The sequence below is a fragment of the Lethenteron reissneri genome, chromosome 14, assembly GCF_015708825.2.
Source record: "Lethenteron reissneri isolate LAM-NWPU_2019-01 chromosome 14, ASM1570882v1, whole genome shotgun sequence".
NCBI classification, from domain to species: domain Eukaryota; kingdom Metazoa; phylum Chordata; class Hyperoartia; order Petromyzontiformes; family Petromyzontidae; genus Lethenteron; species Lethenteron reissneri.
Window position 1 is genome coordinate 2860520 of NC_083792.1, and position 22670 is coordinate 2883189.

The 22670-nt window shown below is 47.8% G+C and overlaps 2 protein-coding genes across 3 annotated transcripts in view; one reads left to right on the forward strand and one right to left on the reverse strand.

Moving 5' to 3' along the window:
- The first annotated feature begins 1914 nt into the window (after positions 1 to 1914).
- Positions 1915 to 11864, forward strand: LOC133342249 (tripartite motif-containing protein 14-like). The gene is made up of 3 exons (XM_061551284.1): positions 1915 to 2203; positions 7431 to 7715; positions 8918 to 11864. The coding sequence occupies exons 2-3, from the start codon at positions 7448 to 7450 to the stop codon at positions 9445 to 9447; spliced, it is 798 nt and encodes a 265-aa protein (XP_061407268.1). The 5' UTR covers positions 1915 to 2203; positions 7431 to 7447; the 3' UTR covers positions 9448 to 11864.
- A 3769-nt stretch (positions 11865 to 15633) lies between these two features.
- The window catches only part of LOC133342251 (zinc transporter ZIP13-like), a 31519-nt gene continuing 24482 nt past the window's right edge, over positions 15634 to 22670 (reverse strand). For both annotated transcript variants that reach the window (XM_061551288.1, XM_061551287.1), the window contains exons 7-10: positions 22300 to 22350; positions 20162 to 20294; positions 19746 to 19845; positions 15634 to 18480 (exon numbers count right to left, since the gene is read on the reverse strand). In XM_061551288.1, the coding sequence (XP_061407272.1) occupies positions 18405 to 18480; positions 19746 to 19845; positions 20162 to 20294; positions 22300 to 22350 (360 nt within the window). In that variant the 3' untranslated portion in view covers positions 15634 to 18404. The remainder of the gene's footprint in view (positions 18481 to 19745; positions 19846 to 20161; positions 20295 to 22299; positions 22351 to 22670) is intronic.

Below are 22670 nucleotides of genomic sequence, written 5' to 3' on the forward strand. Positions count from 1 at the left end.
CAGCAGTAACAGCAGCATCAGCAGTAACATCAGCAGCAGCAGTAACAGCAGCAGTAACAGCAGCATCAGCAGCAGTAACAACAGCAGTTAACAGCAGCAGCATGAGAAGCAGTAACAGTCGCAGCAGCAGAATGAGCAGCAGCAGCTGCAGGAGCATGAGCAGCAGCATCATGAGCTGCAGCAGCTGCAGCAGCAGCATGAGCAGCAGCAGCTGCAGGAGCATGAGCAGCAGCATAATGAGCTGCAGCAGCAGCAGTAGCAGCATGAGCAGCAGCAGCTTTCAGCAGCATGAGCAGTTGCAGCAGCAGCATGAGCAGTTGCAGCAGCAGCATGAGCAGCAGCAGCAGGAGCAGTTGCAGCAGCAGCAGCAGCTGCAGCATCATGAGCTGCAGCAGCAGCATGAGCAGTTGCAGCAGTTGCAGCAGCATGAGCAGCAGCATGAGCAGCTGCAGCATCATGATCTGCAGCAGCAGCATGAGCAGTTGCAGCAGCAGCAGCTGCAGCAGCATGAGCAGCAGCAGCATGAGCAGCTGCAGCATCATGAGCAGCAGCTGCAGCATCATGAGCATGAGCAACAGCAGCATGAGCAGCAGCAGCAGCTGCATCATGAGCTGTAGCAGCAGCATGAGCAACAGCATCATGAGCAGCAGCAACAGCAGCATGAGCAGCAGCAGCTGCAGCATCATGAGCTGCAGCAGCAGCAGCATGAGCAGCTGCAGCATCATGAGCAGCAGCTGCAGCATCATGAGCATGAGCAACAGCAGCATGAGCAGCAGCTGCATCATGAGCTGTAGCAGCAGCATGAGCAACAGCATCATGAGCAGCAGCAACAGCAGCATGAGCAGCAGCAGCTGCAGCATCATGAGCTGCAGCAGCAGCAGCATGAGCAGCAGCAGCATCATGAGCAGCAGCTGCAGCAGCATGAGCAGCAGCAGCATGAGCAGCAGCAGCAGCTGCATCATGAGCTGTAGCAGCAGCATGAGCAACAGCATCATGAGCAGCAGCAACAGCAGCATGAGCAGCAGCAGCTGCAGCATCATGAGCTGCAGCAGCAGCAGCATGAGCAGCAGCAGCATCATGAGCAGCAGCTGCAGCAGCATGAGCAGCAGCAGCATGAGCAGCAGCAGCAGCTGCATCATGAGCTGTAGCAGCAGCAGCATGAGCAGCAGCATCATGAGCAGCAGCTGCAGCAGCATGAGCAGCAGCAGCATGAGCAGCAGCAGCTGCAGCATCATGAGCTGCAGCAGCAGCAGCATGAGCAGCAGCAGCATCATGAGCAGCAGCTGCAGCAGCATGAGCAGCAGCAGCATGAGCAGCAGCAGCAGCTGCATCATGAGCTGTAGCAGCAGCATGAGCAACAGCATCATGAGCAGCAGCAACAGCAGCATGAGCAGCAGCAGCTGCAGCATCATGAGCTGTAGCAGCAGCATGAGCAACAGCATCATGAGCAGCAGCAACAGCAGCATGAGCAGCAGCAGCTGCAGCATCATGAGCTGCAGCAGCAGCAGCATGAGCAGCTGCAGCATCATGAGCAGCAGCTGCAGCATCATGAGCATGAGCAACAGCAGCATGAGCAGCAGCAGCAGCTGCATCATGAGCTGTAGCAGCAGCATGAGCAACAGCATCATGAGCAGCAGCAACAGCAGCATGAGCAGCAGCAGCTGCAGCATCATGAGCTGCAGCAGCAGCAGCATGAGCAGCAGCTGCAGCAGCATGAGCAGCAGCAGCATGAGCAGCAGCAGCATCATGAGCTGTAGCAGCAGCATGAGCAACAGCAGCATGAGCAATTGCAGCAGCAGCGCGAGCTGCAGGTGCCGAGGTCAACTCGCTGCCGCCTGCAAGTGCCGCCTGGTGGTGTCGTTGTTCTCCGCCCGCGTTCTCGCGCCAAAACTTCCTGACCGCTGCACGGGGGTGGGTACAGCGGGAACCCGTGGGGCTCGCGAGTCCCGTCATCGTCGTCATCGTCGTCGTTACATGCGTTCTAATAATGATCATCTCCATCATCATCATCACCACAACCACCACCACCACGAGCGCATGGCCCGAGCTGCCCAACTAAAACTTCATTCTCAGCAGCTGCGGTGCTGCGTTGTGTTGCATCATCGCCGTCGTCCTTTATTTCCTTGGAATTAAAATAGCGATCGTCGTCGTCGTTATTATTTATATCTCAACGTGTGCAAGCCTCTCAGGGGCTGCTTCAAAGGTGAGTGTCGCCTTTGCATCGTCAGCCGCGCTCCATCCGCTGCGTCGTCGTCCCTCTCGCGCTCCTCCAATGTGCTCGTCGTCACGACACCACGCGCCGTCATCGTCCACCCACAGCGCTCGTCGCACACGACGCGGACGGCGCGTTCCCTGCCGTGGCCTCTCCTCCTCATCCTACTCGTCTTGCTGCTCCCCTCGTAGCGGTGGAAGCTTTATCCACCATCCCCATGGGGGCATTGACCCCGTGGGGTCATTGGGGGTCATGGACCCCGTGGGGTCATTGGGGGTCATGGATCCCGTGGGGTCATTGGGGGTCATGGACCCCGTGAGGTCATTGGGGGTCATGGACCCCGTGGGGTCATTGGGGGGCATGGATCCCGTGGGGTCATTGGGGGGCATGGATCCCGTGGGGTCATTGGGGGGCATTGACCCCCGTGAGGTCATTGGGGGTCATTGACCCTCGTGAGGTCATTGGGGGTCATTGACCCCGTGGGGTCATTGACCCCGTGGGGTCATTACCGTGAGTTTACAGGCACTCGAGTAATTTCTTTTTAAAGCACGCGAAGATGATTATGGGATCCGTCGTGTCTTCGACCGTTTGAAAGCGCTATTTGTAGGCGATATTTACAATGATCAATAATGTCCATAACTTTGTCAAGTCCGCTTGTCGCATGCAAGCTGCGTGGGTCGTTGGGTTTATTTTGACCATACTTCACCACGCTGGTCATGGGAAGCATGCAAATAATGTTATAGACACAAACACAGCGTGGTAGCTGTCATAAGTGTACAACCCACGTGCTGGATACACAAACAAAACCATTCAACAAATTTCGTCCATAATACCGTGGCCATGAAAGGAAAACAATATATGATAGGCGACGTTTCGAGCAATGACCCTTCATGTCACGTTAATAGATCGACCAGAGACGTAGAGTCTTATGTATGTTGAACTTCTTTCGCACCGTACGTAGCCAAGCGTGCTAATCGGTGGTGCGGGGTAAAGACAACTAAACTAATCACACACAAAAAAACTGTTCTAAAGAAATGAGTTTTCGTTTTAGATTTAAAAATGCGTAGCTCCAGTGGCTTCCGAAGGAAAAGAGCTTCCACCATAGCCGAATGTCATTCTTGTTTGTGTACCTGGAGGCGCAGTGCGTGCGCTAACCCATTCACACACGCACACACTCCCAGGTAAACCAGTTGGGTCACAACACAAGACAAGAAAATGAAACTCCCCAAATGAGGAAATGCATTCGTCTGGTGGGTTCATCATCAGCAGCAACAGCGGCCACGGCCGATCCACTGCTGGATGAAGTTCTCCCCAAAGTCGTCATTGTCTCTCACGGTCCTAGCTACAATGGAACGATAATATAATCGATGTCATGGAAACTATTTGCCAGTATCAAAGTATGAAAAATAAGAATAGGTTTTAACCTTTCTGGCAATACAACAAATGTTCAAACACCTTTTCAAAGGAATCAAGTCTGCATTAGCCACGCGTACCTGTGGTGAACATGCAAATAGACATGCTCTGATAATGATATATGCATTGTCTTGAACATCTTAAAACCTGTTGTATTGCCAGAACATTTTAAAACCTGTTGTATTGCCAGAAAGGGTAAAACACATTCTTATTTTTTATAATTATCTATCTGTCCAACATGCGTATGAGCTGATGCGATGGCTTCATATCCATTGCATTAGACGGCCGTCTCGGGTTCCTTAGAAAAAAACATGCCAACGTTGGCATGTTTCAATCTGATGTAGTCCCCTGCCTAAACCTACGTTTCTTTAACGGCCAAATAACGTTCCTCAATCGATGTGTTTGGTTCCTCTTTAAGTGAAACTTTTAAATGTGCCCTCCACCGCTCCGTGTTTACTTGAAGTTCACACCATGCTATAACTCTTTAATTTTATGGCCCCTGTTGCAGAATTATCTGGACCACAGGGCAATGACGTCTCTGAAATCAAGCTAAGTAAATAGAGTTATCTCAAAGACCGTTGGAGGACAGTAGTTAACATAACAAGCATCTTTGTTCCACCTCAAGCGCATGGGATTTATTTTGGATTTGTGAGGGCCGGGCTACCCTCACCAATTTCCACACTCGACGCTGATTAGGGCCATAGTTTATGTTGTCAAATTAGAGACTGCTATGGTTTTAATCTTATGCAATTATAGTGTTTTAAACCATGTGAAGATGTGTTTTTACGTTTCTGTTATCATCTCCAGCTACTGCTGGATAAATGATTTCCCATGTCGTGTCGGTCCTGCGTTGTATAATAATCCACAAGAGCTGCTTTCATCGCTCTATCTCTACGGTGGATGTATCTCTCGTCTCGGGGGCACATTCACTCCTCTTGACTGCCCATCATTATTCATGACCGCTATTTTCACTGTCGGTAATGGGGGTTGCTTGACAATGCTTCACCACGCCGGTCAGTCAGTTAAGGGGCAGCTCAGAAATCGTTCAAATGTCACTGCGTCACTGATGTCAGTCATGGCCATGAATCAAACTCGGGTCACCGCATTCAGAGTGGAGTGTGCTAACCACTACGCTACCACCACCAACAACAACCACTAAGTGGCGGTGACCTCACTACGCTGCTTGTGCTATGCTCCGTTCACTTTGAGGCCACGTGCAGTGTCGAAGGCCCACTGGCAGGAGGTCATGAAACAGACCCAGGTGCCATGGGTTGACTGAGATGATTGTCAGATGCACCAACTGTGCTCCCCACCCGGCGCTCTGCTTGTTGTGAGCATCGCTCATCTGCCCTCCGTTGTTGCTGGAGTGTCCTTCACGAACCTCCTCCACAGAGGCCGATATTGACACTGCTGGTACCAGTCATCGGCAAGTCCAATCAGCTCCACATCCTTCAGTCCCCATCTCTGCCCCCAAATGACATACAGCCTTCATTAAAATGTAGCAGCGTGTTGGGTAACAAAGGGTTACTTTACGGGATCTCATAAGAAATTCTGTGATATCCCATTCTGCCGGCCATTCGCTATCAACACTCCTTTGTGGAATTCCCTGGGCGGATTCTGGGCTTTGTCTTGAGCACAACTGCATGCACGTAAAGTCTCAAGGTTTGTCACCCTTAAGATTCACGGTTTTCACAATGTCGATTGTCTCACGACCGTGCAATGGCTTCTCACGTTTCGTGGGTGTTTACCAGGTGTAAATAATATATGATGTCCTATTCATTGCAATGTACTGGCAGCTGCTTACAGTTCCTTACAGTCAGTGCCTTATCTTTACACACAGCCTGTAATAAAAAACAGCAGGGAAGTAACAAATATCTAAGGTTTTTATAAATAATAATCTGTATTTATGAAGTGCCTTTTATACAACAAAGGTACAAGGCCCCTTTACACAAATTAGGGTAAAACAAAGCACGAGCAAAGACAAATGTAAAAACACTCATCATAAAAATGAATAAAAAGGACATGTAAATAAAACTGCTAAATAACTGGTGAATAAAATAAGACGGCTAAATGATTGAAAGCGGTCTAATCCTTGATTTAACAAGGGCCACTGAGCGCAAGAGCTCCACAATCGCAGAGCTCATCGTCAACACACACAAATAAAACACATTTTGTCTAAGCGGATGCAGAACATTAGCTACGTGCTTTCTACGAAAATTTCCCCTCTTTTTTGCTCCACACGTGGACTCGACCTTAGTTCCTGCGTCAGAGTTAAAATCTCTCTGTGCCCAGTTTTTTGGAATTACTTTCTCCGTTTTTTGGGTTTCCCCCAATACTTTTTAGTAGGAGTCTCACTGGTTTAAACCTCTTTAACACCTATGATGTAATAGCAATTTAATTGGTGGGGGGGGGGGAGATACAATGCAGTAACAGTGCGTGAATTAGAAAATGATAGTGAACCCATGATCACCGAAATTGCGACATAACTCGGAAAACGAGTCCAATGTAAATTGACAACATTTTAAAAATGAATAGCACTTTCCAAAGGGTCAGATTTCAGCGCAATATAAGCTGTCACCAACCAAACTTGTTTCCGCTGAGGCCACTTGCCATTTCCAAACGAGACGGGTAGAGGCTGTTTTTACATTCAGTCGTAGGCGCAGAGGTAAAGGCAAGCGGTAAAGATGCAGCACTGCAATTAATTATTGACACTGCTGGTAAAAGTGCCTCTATACCGATAGGTCAGTTCAGTTTATTTTGAAATAACCTGTGAGCCAAGAAGCTCTTAAATTGGGTTTAAACAACAGGAACAACACCGTCGCTTCTCTGAAAGTCGCAGTAAAATAAATAAATAATAAGCAATAAGAGAAATAAAAAAATTTGCGAGAAAATCGTAATCGCAATATACAAATTATCTCTTGACTTCAAGCTTTCGTGACTGCAGGAATTCATATTCTTTGGGTCTTTCGGTAAAGTCACGTAGATAGGTTGGAGTTAATAATTTTTGTTTCTTTTATTTGTATTAATTTGAACCTATCTACGTGACTTTACCGAAAGACCCAAAGAATATTCAAATTATCTTTAAAAAATGTTTATAGATGATCATCAAATACCACATTGTGTCTAGAAAAAAATACTAATTTACATCTGCTTCGAGAGGGTATCTTGATTGCTCTTCCACGCTGACCAAATATCTTGGAAGAGCTGAGAGTACCCACGCTTTACCCTACCACACATGACCTGCCTGCAATCATGCAAATTTAAATTGACGGCCTTCGTAGTTACGGATTAGCGGTTACCTGAATGTCTCTGCGAACTCTATTGGTGGGTCAACAAAAACACTTTATTTTACCAGGTAAGCCCCACTGAGCTGTCTGCAGTGGCCGACTGGGACTATAAATCAGCCCAAGCATTTGTAAAAACACCGCCCAAAATTCGGGCCTTAGAGTAGCTAGGTTTGCAATATGACGACGTGTTCGCATGATTTTGCCGTGAGATCTCATTGGACCTATTTGGGGCTGGGTCCAAAAAAACAAATGGGCTGGTGAGGAAGAATCTTTGGGGATGCCGAATATGGGAACTTCATTGAAACTGAAAGCGTAAATAAGCAATGAAGCGTACACAATAGAGTTAAAATGTGTTTTTACTCTGATCACATTTGCAATTTCCTTACACAGACCGGCCCACAAGCTCTTAGAATGGACCGGCCCACCAGGCATTTGTCCGCACTGCCCTATGGTAATGCAGTGGCGTAACCAAGTCATTTCACGGCTGCACCTTCACCTGTATCCCTGTTTACACACAGGTCCCTCCCGACGAGTGATGGCCACCCAAGCTCTGATCCGCAGACAGAAGCCGAAGCTGAAAGTCTGGCTGTCGCGTAATCCGAGCTTCCTGCTGGATGCGCTCGACAGCAAGGAGATTATCCCACGTGACTTCTACCACTCGGCGAATGACATCCAGAATCGCGGCGAGAGGGCTGGCTACATGCTGGACTTCTTCATCGACACGGGTCGGGCGCACAAGCTTTTGGAGGTGCTCAATGACGTCAAAGACGAGTATCCGCAGCTGCTCACGTGGCCGCCACTCTGTAAGCGATGGGCTCGAGTCCTGGGTGTAACTGTGATTTTCCTAGAGATGTTCACATATCCGCCTATGCATCAGTCACCGTGTGACGTGGTATTGTAATAAAGTGATAAGTACAACTTTTTGTTACTCCAATACTGCATGAAGGCTTCTACACGCCATTGTCAGTCTATGGGGTGGTTTCACCGTTCATTACCTCCCTTTGTAAGTCACCATGGATTAGTGACCGTAAATGCACGTAAAGTTCGTGTTGTAGTATGTAATGTACATTAACATCAACAGGTTAACAGGAGTAAGCACAAAGAGGCAGGCCTACATAAGAAGGGGTGGGCCCTGAAAGGAAAGGCATGGAGCTGAAAGAGAAAGAGTAGACCAAGGTTTAATCAGATCAGGTGGGGTATAAAGAGTTGTGGGGCAGGGCATAAAGAGGAAAGAGACAGAGCCTAAACAGGAAGGACAGGTTCCTAAGGCGGGATAGGGCCTACAGAGGTTGATTTGAGGTCATAAACACATAAAATCAATTACATGTGTAATGTAATAGCGCCGGCTGGTGGACAGCAGTGGCAACTGTGGTGGACAGACAGTGCACACGCCAGTGAGGGGTTGTTGGCAGAGCAGAGGAACTGGGGCAAGGGTCATGGAGGACCCCATCTGGAGGCCCTTGGAACCTGCTAGTGGGTTCAAGAAGGGAGGCGCAGTAGCATAACAGGAGCCGAGAGCGGGAGCTCGAGGCTGCCGGTTCTGAGAGTGGACTTGTCTCGTCGTTGCTGTTGTCTCGTCACTGTCGTCGCTGCCATCTCCGCTAGATATTGCGCTATGAAAGATAGTAGTTGGGTATTTCAGTCAGTGCCGTCAGTGTCAAACGGCTAGTGTTGTGTACAGACTAGGCTAAGCTACTGTGGAGAGTGTGTGGACGAGACCGTGGACGTTGCATTTAATAAAGAAGGTGCCTCCTATAAACTCTGTCTCCGAATTGTTGACACTACACATGCACCAGCTAGCAAACCATGAGTGCCGCAGATGCGGCCACAGGCCAAATAGTGTGCATTGAATGTCATGCCAGGCAATGACCCGAAAACACGTTTGGCCAATATCCTTCATCTGCACCTTCTTCAAACAGATGTAGTGAATGCTCCTATTGCGGCTGTGACCCTTAAGGAACAGGCAGAATTTTAGCTAAATTTTAATGTTTTTTTCTCTCTTCAGTCTTCTGCTCGCCGACCATCAACCGCAACTCGGTGAACCCGTGGCTAGAATGCAACGCGGACGGGAGGACGTTGACGGCCACCGAGCTGCACCAGGGCTACCCTGATCACAGCGAACGCTTCGCCGAGTGGAAGGTCGCTCTGTGCTCCGAGAACTTCTCATCGGGCCGCCACTACTGGGAGGTGTGCGTGAAGCAGGCAGAGATTTTCCGCGTGGGCATCGCGTACGCCATCATATCGCGAAGGGGCTCGCAATGTGAGACCTGGCTGGGCCAGAACAGAGCATCGTGGTGTTTGTGCCGGAGGCCCAATGGTTATTTCATGGCGCACGATGGCATTGAGACCCCGCTGAACATTTCGCAGCTGGAGAAGGACAAGATCGGGGTGCTTGTGGACGTGGACCAGGGCTTGTTAAATTTTTACGACGGTAATACCGAGAGTGTGCTGTACATGTTCCGCATCGACCACTCTGCGGGCAGCGTGCACGCCGCGTTCATGGTTGGCCAAGGTTCGATCACGATCGTCGCGTAGCAGGGAGCACTTCCAGAGTGGCCACTGTGAGTTGTGCATCGCATTCACTTTCCGATACTACCATATTCCCAAGGTGATAAGACCCTCCGGAAAGTAAGACGTAACCCCAAAGTTGTGCTTGGTGTCAAGACTATAAGATGCACAGCGACTTATTCTTTGAAATGTGCATCTTTCTCTTTATGATGCAGAACTCTGTGTAATTATGGGCAACTAAAACTCAAGATTCGAACCCATGATCACGGCGGTGCTGGCGCAGTGTTTTGACCCATGAGACACTCGATCACGACAATTTACGCTTGTGAAACGGTCAGCCAAAGTCGTCGCACTTGTTACGACATCCTCTTCGTGCTTATTGACTGCCCAGCGTTGGTGTCAATAAGTGGGCGTGGTAACATCAGCTGAGAATTTAAATATCTTAGGTGGGCTATGGAGAGTTTAAATTAAACTGGCGCCGGTGATCTATGAATATATGAATGGAATGTGGACTATCAGGTTTATTTTGTTAACACAGGTGGCTGGGATTACCACGAAATGTGGGTTATAAATGAATGGTGTCCTGGTAAAAAAAAAAGATTTTCCACAAAATGTGTTTGTCCAGTAAATAGACTTTTGTTGAGGGAAAGCTTTCCATTAAGTGGATGAAAAAGTAAATGGCTAACTTAATTGTGCGGCCATCTGTGGGAGATTATACAGTAAAACTAATCGCCATCATCATAATGCACAAACATCTAAAGAAGGTGATCCCGAAATAAAGACAACTTGGTGTAAAAATATCAATATTACATAGGCATAGCGTACATGCATACACAGCAAACAGATGGCCTCCGCAACAAATAGGCACTCTTAAGACAATACAAGTGACAAAAAACAAATAAACATAGTCCACACACAGCCGCAAACACTGCCTGAGTGTGCGCACGCACACACTGCACGCACACACAGCATACAGCCATAGAGCCCACACAGCACACACAGACCCAGTAAACACAGAACGTTGGTCCAAGTTCCGACCACATGCCCAACGTTGGCATGTCGACGTTGAGCTTTATAATGTCACGGGGTGACCAATAAGGTCTGCATTGGTCTAATAAGGTAGGCACTGATAAGGGGTTGATTCGCGCTCATGGCCAACACCAGTAATGATTTTCTAGACTGGTCCTGGGCCTCCCCTAGGTCGACTCAGCCTCAAATGAGTACAAAGGCGGCCGGCGTGGTGCTGGCCACCTACCCGCTCGTGTGCCGTAGGTGCTACTCGCTAACAGCACTTGCCCCTACAGTCTGCTAAGGCTATACGGGGGACTATTTGGCGTAGTGTGACTGACATCGGCCCTGGTGCAAGTGAATGCAGGTGTGGAGTGATGTGCGATTAATTGCACGGATGATATTTTACCTGTCTCAATGTACTAGACGGGACTGGTATAGATTGAAGTATGGCTCCTCCACTCACGGTGCATCAAGGGGTGGGGCGGGAGGAGGGAGCTGCTCTTCGTCTGATGTTACTAATGTGAGATTAAATAGAACACTGCCTTTCGTAGCAGATAAGTGATTGCACTATGAAGAAGGGCCGTTGCCCGAACCGTCCCCTATTATGTTTCCTTTTAAAGCAGCTAATGACTAAAGTTTTTTTTATTTGTGCTTCTGAACCACTGCCATTACACAGCGTCACCAACTTATTTGTTTTATTGTGAGATAGGTGGTCATAGTCCGATGTTAAGATCGGGATCGTGGTGATTCGCGTTGGGAAATGTGTTTATGTTCGATGGCGTTCAACTTATCAGTGGCTGCGTGAGCCGCATGGCTAAAATTGCTGCGGTTCGTGTTACAATTTATTCATATCTCACTTTTATTTCTCGCGTTTCGCCTCTCCTTCAACTCCACTGGCTTCCCGTTTACAACACCGCTCTCGTTTTAAATACCTGACGGTCGTCTTTAAATACATCTCCATGGCCTTGCCCGACCTCATCTTTCCACTCATCCCCTTCCATGTCCCCTCCATTCGTACTCTTCATTCCCAATTTTCTCTGCCTCTCTCTGTCCCACCTTTTCCCCTGTGCCCAATCCCGTGTTCGGTCCTTCTCCCTCATTGCACTGCTCCATTGGAATGCATTTCTCTTGTACATTAAACAGCCGCCCTCATTAACCTCATTCCGCTCTTCTCTATTGAAAAAATTTCTTCCTTTTCCCTCCACTCGCCCCTCCACGCCTTCACGTCCATTCACGACCCTTTCGTGACCCCTAAGTACCCCTCTATCGCTCTCACTCATTCCTCAATCTTTTTACGCTCCTGCCATCTAAATCATTCCATTATGTTACCGTTTTGTCAAGCGTCTTGAGTGAAGCCGCTCTATAAATATAATATAGATTAAATATTCGTTGCGGCGGTTGTGATCCCACTCGTATGTGTCGTTATGTGGACTTTGCAGTTTTGAACAGAAAACCCAAGACTTCGTGAATCGGTTGTAAAATAAACTTTTTTTATTGTTTCATAGCTCCGTCTCACTGAGTTGTCTTTGCAATGTGGTCTCGTTGCTGGGCCGGATTGAGTTTTATGGGGGGCTGGCTCTCTTTGTATATTTGTATATTCAGTTTCTTCCCTGAACTGTTTTACTACCATCCATGCCTGATGCAAAACACTAATTTATTTTTACCTTGTTTATTCCAGTTTTAGATTTGTCTATATTAAATACGAATCAATATAGAACGAATTTAATTTTGGCACTTAGCCAGCATTAATACACAGTGATGTTTGTGTGTGTCTCAAGGGCCGTCCATAAATGACGTCACGCACCTAGGGGGGGGGTCAGACATTTGTGACGATGTGTGACGATGGAGGGGGGGGGGTTGAGAAATGTGACGTCACATCAAAATGCGCAACTTTAAATAAATATAGACAACACGTTCTACTTAATTAAATAGACTTTTTGATAAATGTTTTCTCCTACAATATCAGAGTGCAGCGCCACATTAAATACGCACTACAATGACAATAGTTTAAAGCGATTTGAAGCATGTTTTATTTTAAAAATGGAAATATAGTTTTTTGGGGGGGCGGGACAGAGCTTTGTGACGTCATATTCGAGGGGGGTCTGACTTTTTGTGACGCCGTGTGACGAGGGGGGGAGGGGTGGTCAAAAATCGGCCAAAATCGCGTGACGTCATTTATGGACGGCCCCTTTTGTGTGGTAATGTCTCTATGTGCGTTCGTGTGTATGTCTAGTGACATATGACGTCACTACTGTGTCGGGTCTGTACGAGCGTAGTGACATGACGTCACTACCGTGTTGGGTCTGTACCGGTACTGTAGGCGGGGTGTCACTGAGGTCACGTCAGGCCGTGACACTCCGCGTGAACCCGACAGGACACGTGACCGGACGAAGGGGGGCTCGGGGCCCCAGGGGGGAGCTTGGTGGTCACGTGGTAAGGGGCCCGAACCTTCCCGAAGGATCGCGAAGGGGGGCGTGGCCGAGGGCGGGGCCAGGGGCCCCAGGGGGGAGCTTGGTGGTCACGTGGTAAGGGGCCCGGACCTTCCCGAAGGATCGCGAAGGGGGGCGTGGCCGAGGGCGGGGCCAGGGGCCCCAGGGGGGAGCTTGGTGGTCACGTGGTAAGGGGCCCGGACCTTCCCGAAGGATCGCGAATGGGGGCGTGGCCAGGGGCCCCAGGGGGGAGCTTGGTGGTCACGTGGTAAGGGGCCCGGACCTTCTCGAAGGATCGCGAAGGGGGGCGTGGCCGAGGGCGGGGCCAGGGGCCCCAGGGGGGAGCTTGGTGGTCACGTGGTAAGGGGCCCGGACCTTCTCGAAGGATCGCGAAGGGGGGCGTGGCCGAGGGCGGGGCCAGGGGCCCCAGGGGGGAGCTTGGTGGTCACGTGGTAAGGGGCCCGGACCTTCTCGAAGGATCGCGAAGGGGGGCGTGGCCGAGGGCGGGGCCAGCCACGCCACGGCGGTTATAAGCGGGGTGTGAACAGAGCGCGTGGCTGTTCAAATCCGGGATGAAGACGCCATCAGCGGTCCTCGAGTCTCCAATCTTCGTCCGTGACCAGGCAGCCTGTTAACCTGCCCTGGTCACGTTATGTAGTATTCCCTCGAGTGTTAGTGAGATCAGGAACGGTGGTCACCACCTTAAATATAGTGTTCAAGTTGTTTGTTACATTGTTAATAAATAATGTTGCCTCCAAGTTGAGTATGTGCCTTAATCGAATCCATTACATATGTATCTGTTGTGTGCTTTGTCGGCCATAATAGGCAGTGGCAGGCCGTGTATTTTACACCTCGGCCTTCGCCTTCAGTGCTATCCTCCCGCAATTAAACCGCCTTTGAATAACCTCACCATGACACACGGCTATAGAATATTGTCATTCGATGTAACCACCCCATATTCACAGTAACTTTTATCGAGTGGACTAAAGTGATTTAACACGAGGCTCAACACCTATGAGAGTTACAATACACTAATTGCAGAGGTCATGAATACATGGTGACTGAAACCATCAAGGATGTACCACTATTATGCAGCATGACAGGATGCTGCATCACAAATCGACATCGCATAGCCCAAATCAATGTCATTACCAAAGAAACAAGAACAAACTCACAACAGTCACATTTACTCATACGACCACCATGCAAGCAAAAATTCCGTAAAACACAACACAAGGATTCAACAGGCTTCCCCACAGAAAAAAAAATCTAAAGCACTACATCTAAAAATCTAAACGCCATGAAAAAAAGTTTAAATAAATCTTAAGATGATGCTGCATTACGTGCTAGTTAGTTTTACTTCAGTTAGCTAAGTGGCCCTCCGATTACGCCACACGAGAAATGCTAATAGTGGCGGCGAGGCCAGCTAGAAGGCTCCGGCGTGTCAAAGAACATGCCCAACACGGCAAACTCGACATCTGATTGGTTAAAGAATATGACAACAACATCGTCCCCATTTGCTTCAACAGCAGAGGGGATTCACTCGACATCCTGAAGGCCTCGGGGTACATTTTTCACCCGGGAGAGGTGGAGACAGCACAGGTGGAAAATCTGATTGAATAAAAGCTCGAATTTATTTGCGGCACTGGAAGCAGCACAACTGAGGGAGAGAGTAGCAATGAAATTACATTAATAGACTGATGGGAACGAACTTTGTAAAATACATATAGCATTAATGAAAATATATTAAATTATAAACGTATAATTTTCTGATTCTGACAATCTCTAGGGCAGCAGAGAAGGCCTTGCTGGTCCTGACGGCCCGCCTCTGATAATTATAATAGGTGCTCGCTAACAGTATGTTGTTTAAAAGGCCATGTGGGGGATATTTGTCGTTGTCTATTTGTGACTGCATCTTTGTGGAGGAGAGTATTTGCATGTGATTGTACACGCGTGTTTTTGGTGTGTTGATACGTGTGGAACAGGTTTGCAGATTTTTCTGAGCATTTCTGTGAGTTCTTGGGGGGAGGGGAATCCCTCAGCCCAGAAAACATAATGGGGCAAAGTGAGGATGACCCTGCTGAGGTTGTGGTGCCTCACATATTGGAAGAAGTAGTCACCCCCTGTGAGTGGCTGGCTGAATTTCTATCTGTTGAGGAAATACGGAAGGCGATCCAGCGTCTGAGATAAGGAAAAGCACCGGGCAGAGATGCTCTCCCACACGAATTGCTGAGGGGAGGGTGGCGTTGGTGTGCAGACTGTCCTACATGACATCATAACAGTCTGGACCACTGGACGGGTTCTGCAGGATTGGAAGGATGCCCTGGTGGTCCCCCTCTCAGATGGGGGACCGAACAGACTGTAGAATCAGCCGGACATTTACACAATCCCCATGCGTAACTTCCCTTACAGAATTGGAAATGCAACGAATCTTTGGCTACGAAATCTATAGAATTGCGTCGGTCTGGTACTCGCATACCTGTCAACCCATACGGGTTACCTGTATTATTGTACAGGGAAATTGAGTTTTCAGCTCCATACGGCATACAGCCGTTTCTGTTTATCCCTTGTGATGGGACTTTGTCGGATGAACGTTGAGATTTATAAGGCCCCGGGTTAACCAATAATGTCTGAATTGGACTGTAATAAAGTAGGCACTGATAAGGGGTTGACAGGCATGTACTCGGTACCCTGGTCTTGTTTGCCATGGCGTTCTTTATTTTATTACAAGGCTGTCCATACACAAGAGCTTTAGTACATTAGATTGCACTATATATAGCCGAAGTGACCGATCGGCATCACATCAGTTTTAAAATAACGCACAGCACACATTACAATGACAGCATTCCTTTTATTATAAGCAATTTTATTTATTTTAAAAATAAAGGTGACTTTTTTTTACAAGCCAAAATTGTAAACTTCATCGACATGCAGTTATTACGTGAATGAACTTTGTTTTCACCCAAATCAAGCAGAATTTCATCAGAAGGTAGTCGCAGTGATAAGTAGAACCGGGTTTAAGATGGTCAACCCACAAAACAGTTTCCTTTTAACAACACGTTACATTGCACCGCCTTAATAACTAAGCAGTCGTATACTTGCGTACAGCTGTTTGGCAGATGCAAAATATGGCTCTCTGATGGTATGTGCTTAGACCGCCATGGTTATGGCATGAGCTCCCAGCAAACAGGAAAATGTCAGAAAATTCAGTTCCTGAAGAAGATCCCAGCACGTGGAGCGACATGTCGGACATCATTCCAAACAAGTCGGAGAGCTATAAAGCAAGCAAAACCGCAGAAAGCTTTGCAGCAGAAGGAAAACTCGAAGCACCCAGAGGTTTGGACTGTAAGTGGCAGGGAATGGGAGGAAATAAATGCAAAAGGGCACGTGTGCCGCTGTGGTTAAAGATGAACAATTCGAAGGTCGTGAGTTAAAAATCAAGACAGGGGTCGACTTGGCCCTTCATCCCTTGACGATCGATGAAATGAGTACCACTTGGGTGAGAAATTATGTGGTCGTCTCTTGAACGAATTTGTCCTGTACGCAGGAATGTGGGGATTTATACCACTGGCTCGGGACCGGCAGTGGTGATACCGCAATGCCTTATTCTCAGTTAAGTGTGGGAACATGATAACCGACTTAATGATCTGCTCATATATTCAGGTGCAAACAAACGATAGTTAAATTACAGCAGAAACCGCAATAATTTGCAATCCAACAATCTGTGAATCCCTTTAATATGGTCACGAACAGATTATTGAAGTGGGTGGGGCTAACGTCTGCAGAACAGAGCCGCAAGGAAATCGTGACGTATATTAGCTCCCCCAGGGGGTTGGGAGTGGGCCGCCCCCAAGTATGACATGGCTTGTGAAGGGGCTGGGGGAGCCTCGGTCGGTGTGCTACTCTACATTCCTGGGGCCGCCCACCGTCAAATCTGGAAACAAGCATCATTCGGTCAACTAAAACATAACAGATATAAAACTGTTTTTGCATTGCCAAATATTACCAAACAATTAAAACACATAATTAATCCTGCATAATAGGTAAACATGCACAGAACATACGCTAAAGATGTATTCGCAATATAGGGCCAAGGTTATTGGTCTTAAAAGCAAAACACTTAATAAAGAGTTCAGGAAAACAAGAAAAATATAAAAAATAAACCCAGTTGGAAATGTTTGTGCTTTATTAAAGCACAACGGGAATATCGCGACACCTAAGGTGTCTTCTACTCTGACTATAATGCACACCAGGTTTATGTTACAGCATTTTAAATGTACTGGATATTGCGTGCATCCTCTACACAAAGCGTGCACAATTAATAAACTACTGTACACCATATAACTCGGTGTTTACAAAAAATCTCTTATAAAATAGATATTTTGCTGTACATCAATATAAATAATGTTGCGGTCTCTTTGGGCATCACTGTAATCCAGTAAGGCCACAAAGCGGAGGGCACACAGCTTGTGGGATGTTTGGTACTGGGTCCCACCAGGGCAGTTTTGCCACCACGGGAACTTTCTACCCACGATGCCGTAATGGAAGTGGTATCTCTACCCAATCACTTCACATTAGAAATCTTGTAGTTATTGCAAGTTAAAGGCACTCCCCCTGCTCAAAAGGGAGTAAGGTGGTGCTTATTTCAACTACCAGAACTGAGCCAGTGGTGGAAATGTTGCTTTGTAAAGGCGGTTGCTATGTCTCTCCAAAGGATGACTACTACCGACTGCCTTCCCACAAAGTGGTACCTATTTTTATCAAACCCATCAGGATGATTGGTTGAGTCGACCCACAACTAGGGAATTTAACTCGTAATAAATTTGATTGCGAGTCAAATTACTCTACCACAGCACTACCCGGCTGATTTAAAATGTCAACGCTACCACAACTCATCGACACGATGAGCATTCTTAAAATGTGGGACATCATAATAAATAGGCAATGAATGATAAACTTTCAGCAAGTTATACATAATGCTAATGAGCTACTCTTGGTCAAATACAAGTTATGCATGATGAGATGGTTGTATTTTTGTTGATCCATGAAGAGCACACACTTGGCACCACAATATCAACATAAAACTATCAACTGTTTAAAAATACCACTGGTGTAAAGTGCCGATGTGTGTGTGTGTATTCATATATACCGATTATAACAACCATGTTCACCACTAAAAAATCAACATCACATTTGATCAAAAAACACACGCATTTACAGCCAGATGACCTTTACAGCCCGTGGGAGTTGCGCGCACACCATGCTTTGAATCGGACGCTAACAAAACCCCTCGGTTCATTGCGTGAAAATCGGCATCTGAGCCTGGTTCGATTTGCCTGGGCTTACGCGGTAGAAGGGAGGGGTGGGAGAAAGCGCAGAGTGAACATCTGCTTCCCAACTTCACGAGTCTCCCATCACAACGCCCACCACCGCCATGGGGGGGTGGGGGGAGGTGTACAATGTCCGTGCTCAGAGTCGGAGAGCAGGCGAGCTTCCGCCATCACTCGCGGGAGGCTGCCCGGGTAGTCGCGAGACCCTCAGTGGTCAGTCCGCGACGATGGTCACGATCGCCATGACGCCGATGCCACACAGGATGAACAGCAGCTGCCACAGGGAGTCCCTGCGGAGCATCGAATGGGGTGGGGGGCAGGGGAGACCGTTGGAGGTGGTGATGCATGGGGAGGTAGAACAGCAGAAGTGAATGTCGCGAGGATGGTAAATTCCCAACACAAACTCAAAAAAGTCGAAGCGTCTCCCCTTGCTCAAGTGAGCATTGGAATGGTGCTCATCTCTACTTGTGGCCCGGGGCAAGTGGTGTAAATTCCACATTCTAATGGCAGGGACCAGTTTACCAAGAGACTGTCTATTACTCTTTGGTGCTTTTGGTAAAGTCACGTAGATAGAGAAATAGCTAATGGATCACGACGTTTCAATAGCAAAACACAAGCCATCATCTTCAGGTGAAACAATACAGCAGGTGGACTGCTGAGGCAGGAGGAAATGTAGCGAGAGAGCTACTGCAACCAGAGGTTATATAGGTTTGTGGTGGGTACAACCCAAGGGTAAGTGGTCGGGGCCAGGGTTGCGATTTCCGCATGGAAAATGCGGAAGGAGGGTTCAAATTTTCCCGCATTTTTGCTAAAGTCAACCGCAAACGGTGGAAAGACTACTCCTATGACCGCGCGCTTTTAACAACACGTTAATGCGTTCTATTGGAAAGGATACATGCAAGGCCCAGCATCACGTAGGGCTTTGAGTTACTGATTGGAATGAATATATGATTTCCGCATTTCCGCACAAGAACCACATACTTTATTCAAATGCGGAGCCGTGATTACGAGCACATGTACATGATGTATCCTTTCCAATATAACGCATTAACGTGTTGTTAAAAGCGCGCGGTCATAGGAGTAGTCTTTCCACCGTTTGCGGTTGACTTTAGCAAAAATGCGGGAAAATTTGAACCCTCCTTCCGCATTTTCCATGCGGAAATCGCAACCCTGGTCGGGGCTAGGGATGGAATTTGCAAGTAAATGTAAGGCGAGCAAATGTAAGGCTAGTAAACGTCAGCTAATTAAATTTACAAACGGAACAAGGTGATAGAAAGAAAAAAAGATATCAAGGTCGACTCAGCCTCAAATGAATACCTGGTACAGTGTGTAAACATGAGCATTGGAGAGACAAAGGCGGCGGGGCACGTGTGGTGCTGGCCTCCCACCCCCCCTGGTGTGCTGTGCCGGCCTTACAAGGTCCTCGCTAACAACACTTGCCCCAAAATTCTGTTGAAGTCTATCAGGGGTACCTTTGTGCTCTTCCTATGGATGGACAGGCAGTGTGTCAAGGTGTGTGCATCACGGTGTGCGTGGGTGGCATCAGTGCACGCACCACGGGTTTTTTTCCTGCAGCAACTCCGGCATGACCCCGACGAGGGCGATGTAGAGGAAGCCGCCCGCTGTGAACGGGAGGATCCAGGCGGTGCTGTCTCCTGTGCAGGCGACATGGGAATGCCACTCGCTGTCAGTGCAACAGGGCGACGGGTGCATGGTGACCTCGAAGGTCAACGGCAAGAGGTCACCACATATTGCAATCTTTTCGTTTTGCTAAATCCCACAGCTGTTGCAAAATGTAAAGGGGAGAGACAGAAGAATGAGATTATAGGGGAGAGGTAGGGGTGTGCACGGAGGGGAGTAGAGCGAGGTAAGCGGGGATTGGTAGGAGAGTGCGCGGAGGGAAGTAGCCACAATAAGACAACCACGACTCGCCCCATGTTACAAAGACAAACCCACACACGCACAACCGACCTGCTCCCTGTGCGGACTGGGCGGTGAGTGTGAACACGGCTCCACAGATGCCCCCGAAAGCGGTGATGAGCTGCAGCTTGGCCGCCTGCCATCGGTCAAACCCGGCCCTCAGTAGAATGGCGAAGTCTCCGACCTTCACAGACATACAGTCGCCATAAACACAGTTACAACAACATGGATCAAGTTGTTTCCCGTCGGTTGCATGCCCTGTCAACATACACGTCAGACAAAATATCCCATGCCTGTAAACGGAAAATAGGATGGCGATCATATCAATTAATGTCCTTCAGCCAGTGGTGAAAATCCATTGGACGTAGAAAAATCCACATCGCCATGATGTAGGAGATGCATTTCACAGGACAACCAATCTTGGTTGCCAAAAAAGGTGTACATATTTTCTTGACAGGATATTTCACAGACATCAGAAGTTTCTAATCTAAAACTATAAACTTTTATTTTACCAGGTCAGGCCCACTTGCTAAACAGCTCTTTTTCAGAAGCGACCTGGCCACAAATGATAGACCAATGAAGTGGCTTGTCATGTGGAAATTTATAGGACCAAAATACTCTAAACGCATTGTTTCTAAATGTGGAGGTTAAAACCAGAGAACCTGGAGAAAAATCCAAGCGACAACGGGGAGAACACACAGGTGTTAGGTGTTGGGCTCGAACCCACGACCTCCTGTATACCACGCGAGGTAGTTAACATCTCGCCACTACAGCGCCATATAGATGAGGAGATTTACCTCATATTTGATTGGTACGCGTGGAACTGTCTCAACCTAACCGCTGCGGCCACTAGAGGCTCCACAACGACAGCAGATGAGCTTCCACCGTCACTCATGGAGGCTGCATGGGTCAACCGAGATGCTCGGTCAGTCCACAATGAACAGCAGAGGCTCTTTTGCCACCATGGAAAAAATGCAATAATTGCCTCTTGCATTGAACTTAGACCCTGAATGGTAAGAATGTATTGAGTTGCGAGGTGAGGAGTGGGTGGGGGAGAGAATCATTGTGCTTGTGCACTAGTGCACTAGTGCACAAGCACAATTAACAATACAATTTGAACACATTCGTGATAAACACTGTGGCCTTAAAAGCAAATATATATCATAGGTGACGTTTTGGAAACTGCACTCTACGCCATGGATGGACCACGAAGCACGGTGGTCCATCCTGGTGAATCTCAACAGGTTCCGCAATCCACCAAAAAAGCTACGACCAACCATTACCCGATTGAACCCTGTATTATATATGGACATAAAGTACGCGCACGTGTGTATGTTGAACTCTTTCGCACCGTACGTAGCAAACCGTGCTCATTGGATACGGTCATAGCGCCACCTATTGGTAGACGTTATGAGAGCCCGTGTTAAACAGAAGTTACGTTGTTAACGAATTCTTAGGGATTATTTGCCGTTAAGCCATAACAAAAATTGGCGTCTGCTTATATTAGCGTTTAAAAAATAAAATCCTGAGATAGACAAAGAATATTTTGCGATGCATCTGTGGATGGCGAGTCACTTGTTGGTCACCAATGGCGGAGCCAGGATATTCAGGTCGGGGGGGCAACCCCTCCAGCAATGAAAAATGATAGGAGTTGTTAATAAGTAAGGACTTGTCCCTTGCTTTTTATTCGACGCGTGTGCGGCGATGGCACAGCCATCAATCGAGGGTCGAATTTGAATCGTGTGTGATCAGCATCACACTCGCTGAAGGTGTTTGCCTTCAGGGAAGTCGTGTACTGTGTACGCAACTGCGCAGAATTCTGTGAGTCACTTATAACTGATTTGCCATTACTTATTGCCAATTATGGACTCAGACCATTGTCCTATCATCTCACAGAGTCTCTGGCATGTAATAATATGCTACACAGTGGCAGTGGGGGTCGCAAAATGCCGATTTATTACTAATAAATCCCAATGATCCGATCGAAATTAGGGATTTCGATCAGATCATTGGGGGGGCACGTGTCACCCCACCCCCCTCACTGGCTCCGCTAGTGTTGGCCACCACCGTCTTAGTAGATATTGAATGACAGACTAAACCCTTCGATGACCAGAACGTTTAAATGCATAAACTCATTTGTATTTAAAGCCAATTTTAAAAATATAAACGCTCACTATTAGATGACTTACCTCGTGCGGGATCTCGTGCAGAAGAATTGCAAGCGTCGTAAGATATCCAACCTGGAGAGACAACCACAACGTAAATACCAACACATTCACCACACGTGTCATATTGGTGACAAGGCTGCTGTGCCACATTGACTGGCATTGCAGGTGTCTTGGGACCTGGTCAAGACATCCGTGTGGAATTTTATTTGTTGGTGAGATACATTAGAATCTACACAGAGAGACCAACGATGAAGTTGCAGCCAAAAAAAAAAACATGCCCAAGAGTACATCCATCGCGAAGATGGAGTTAATGAGATGAACTCATGTGCAGCAGCTGGACAAATTGTTGCATTGCAAGACAGCGAGAGATGACAACCGCCTTGGGGGAGGCC

Coding starts and splice junctions, on each gene's coding strand:
- LOC133342249 (XM_061551284.1), top strand. CDS start 7,448: ATGGCCACCCAAGCTCTGATCCGCAGACAGAAGCCGAAGCTGAAAGTC. Junction 7,716..8,917: donor GCTCACGTGGCCGCCACTCT/GTAAGCGATGGG, acceptor TTCTCTCTTCAG/TCTTCTGCTCGCCGACCATC.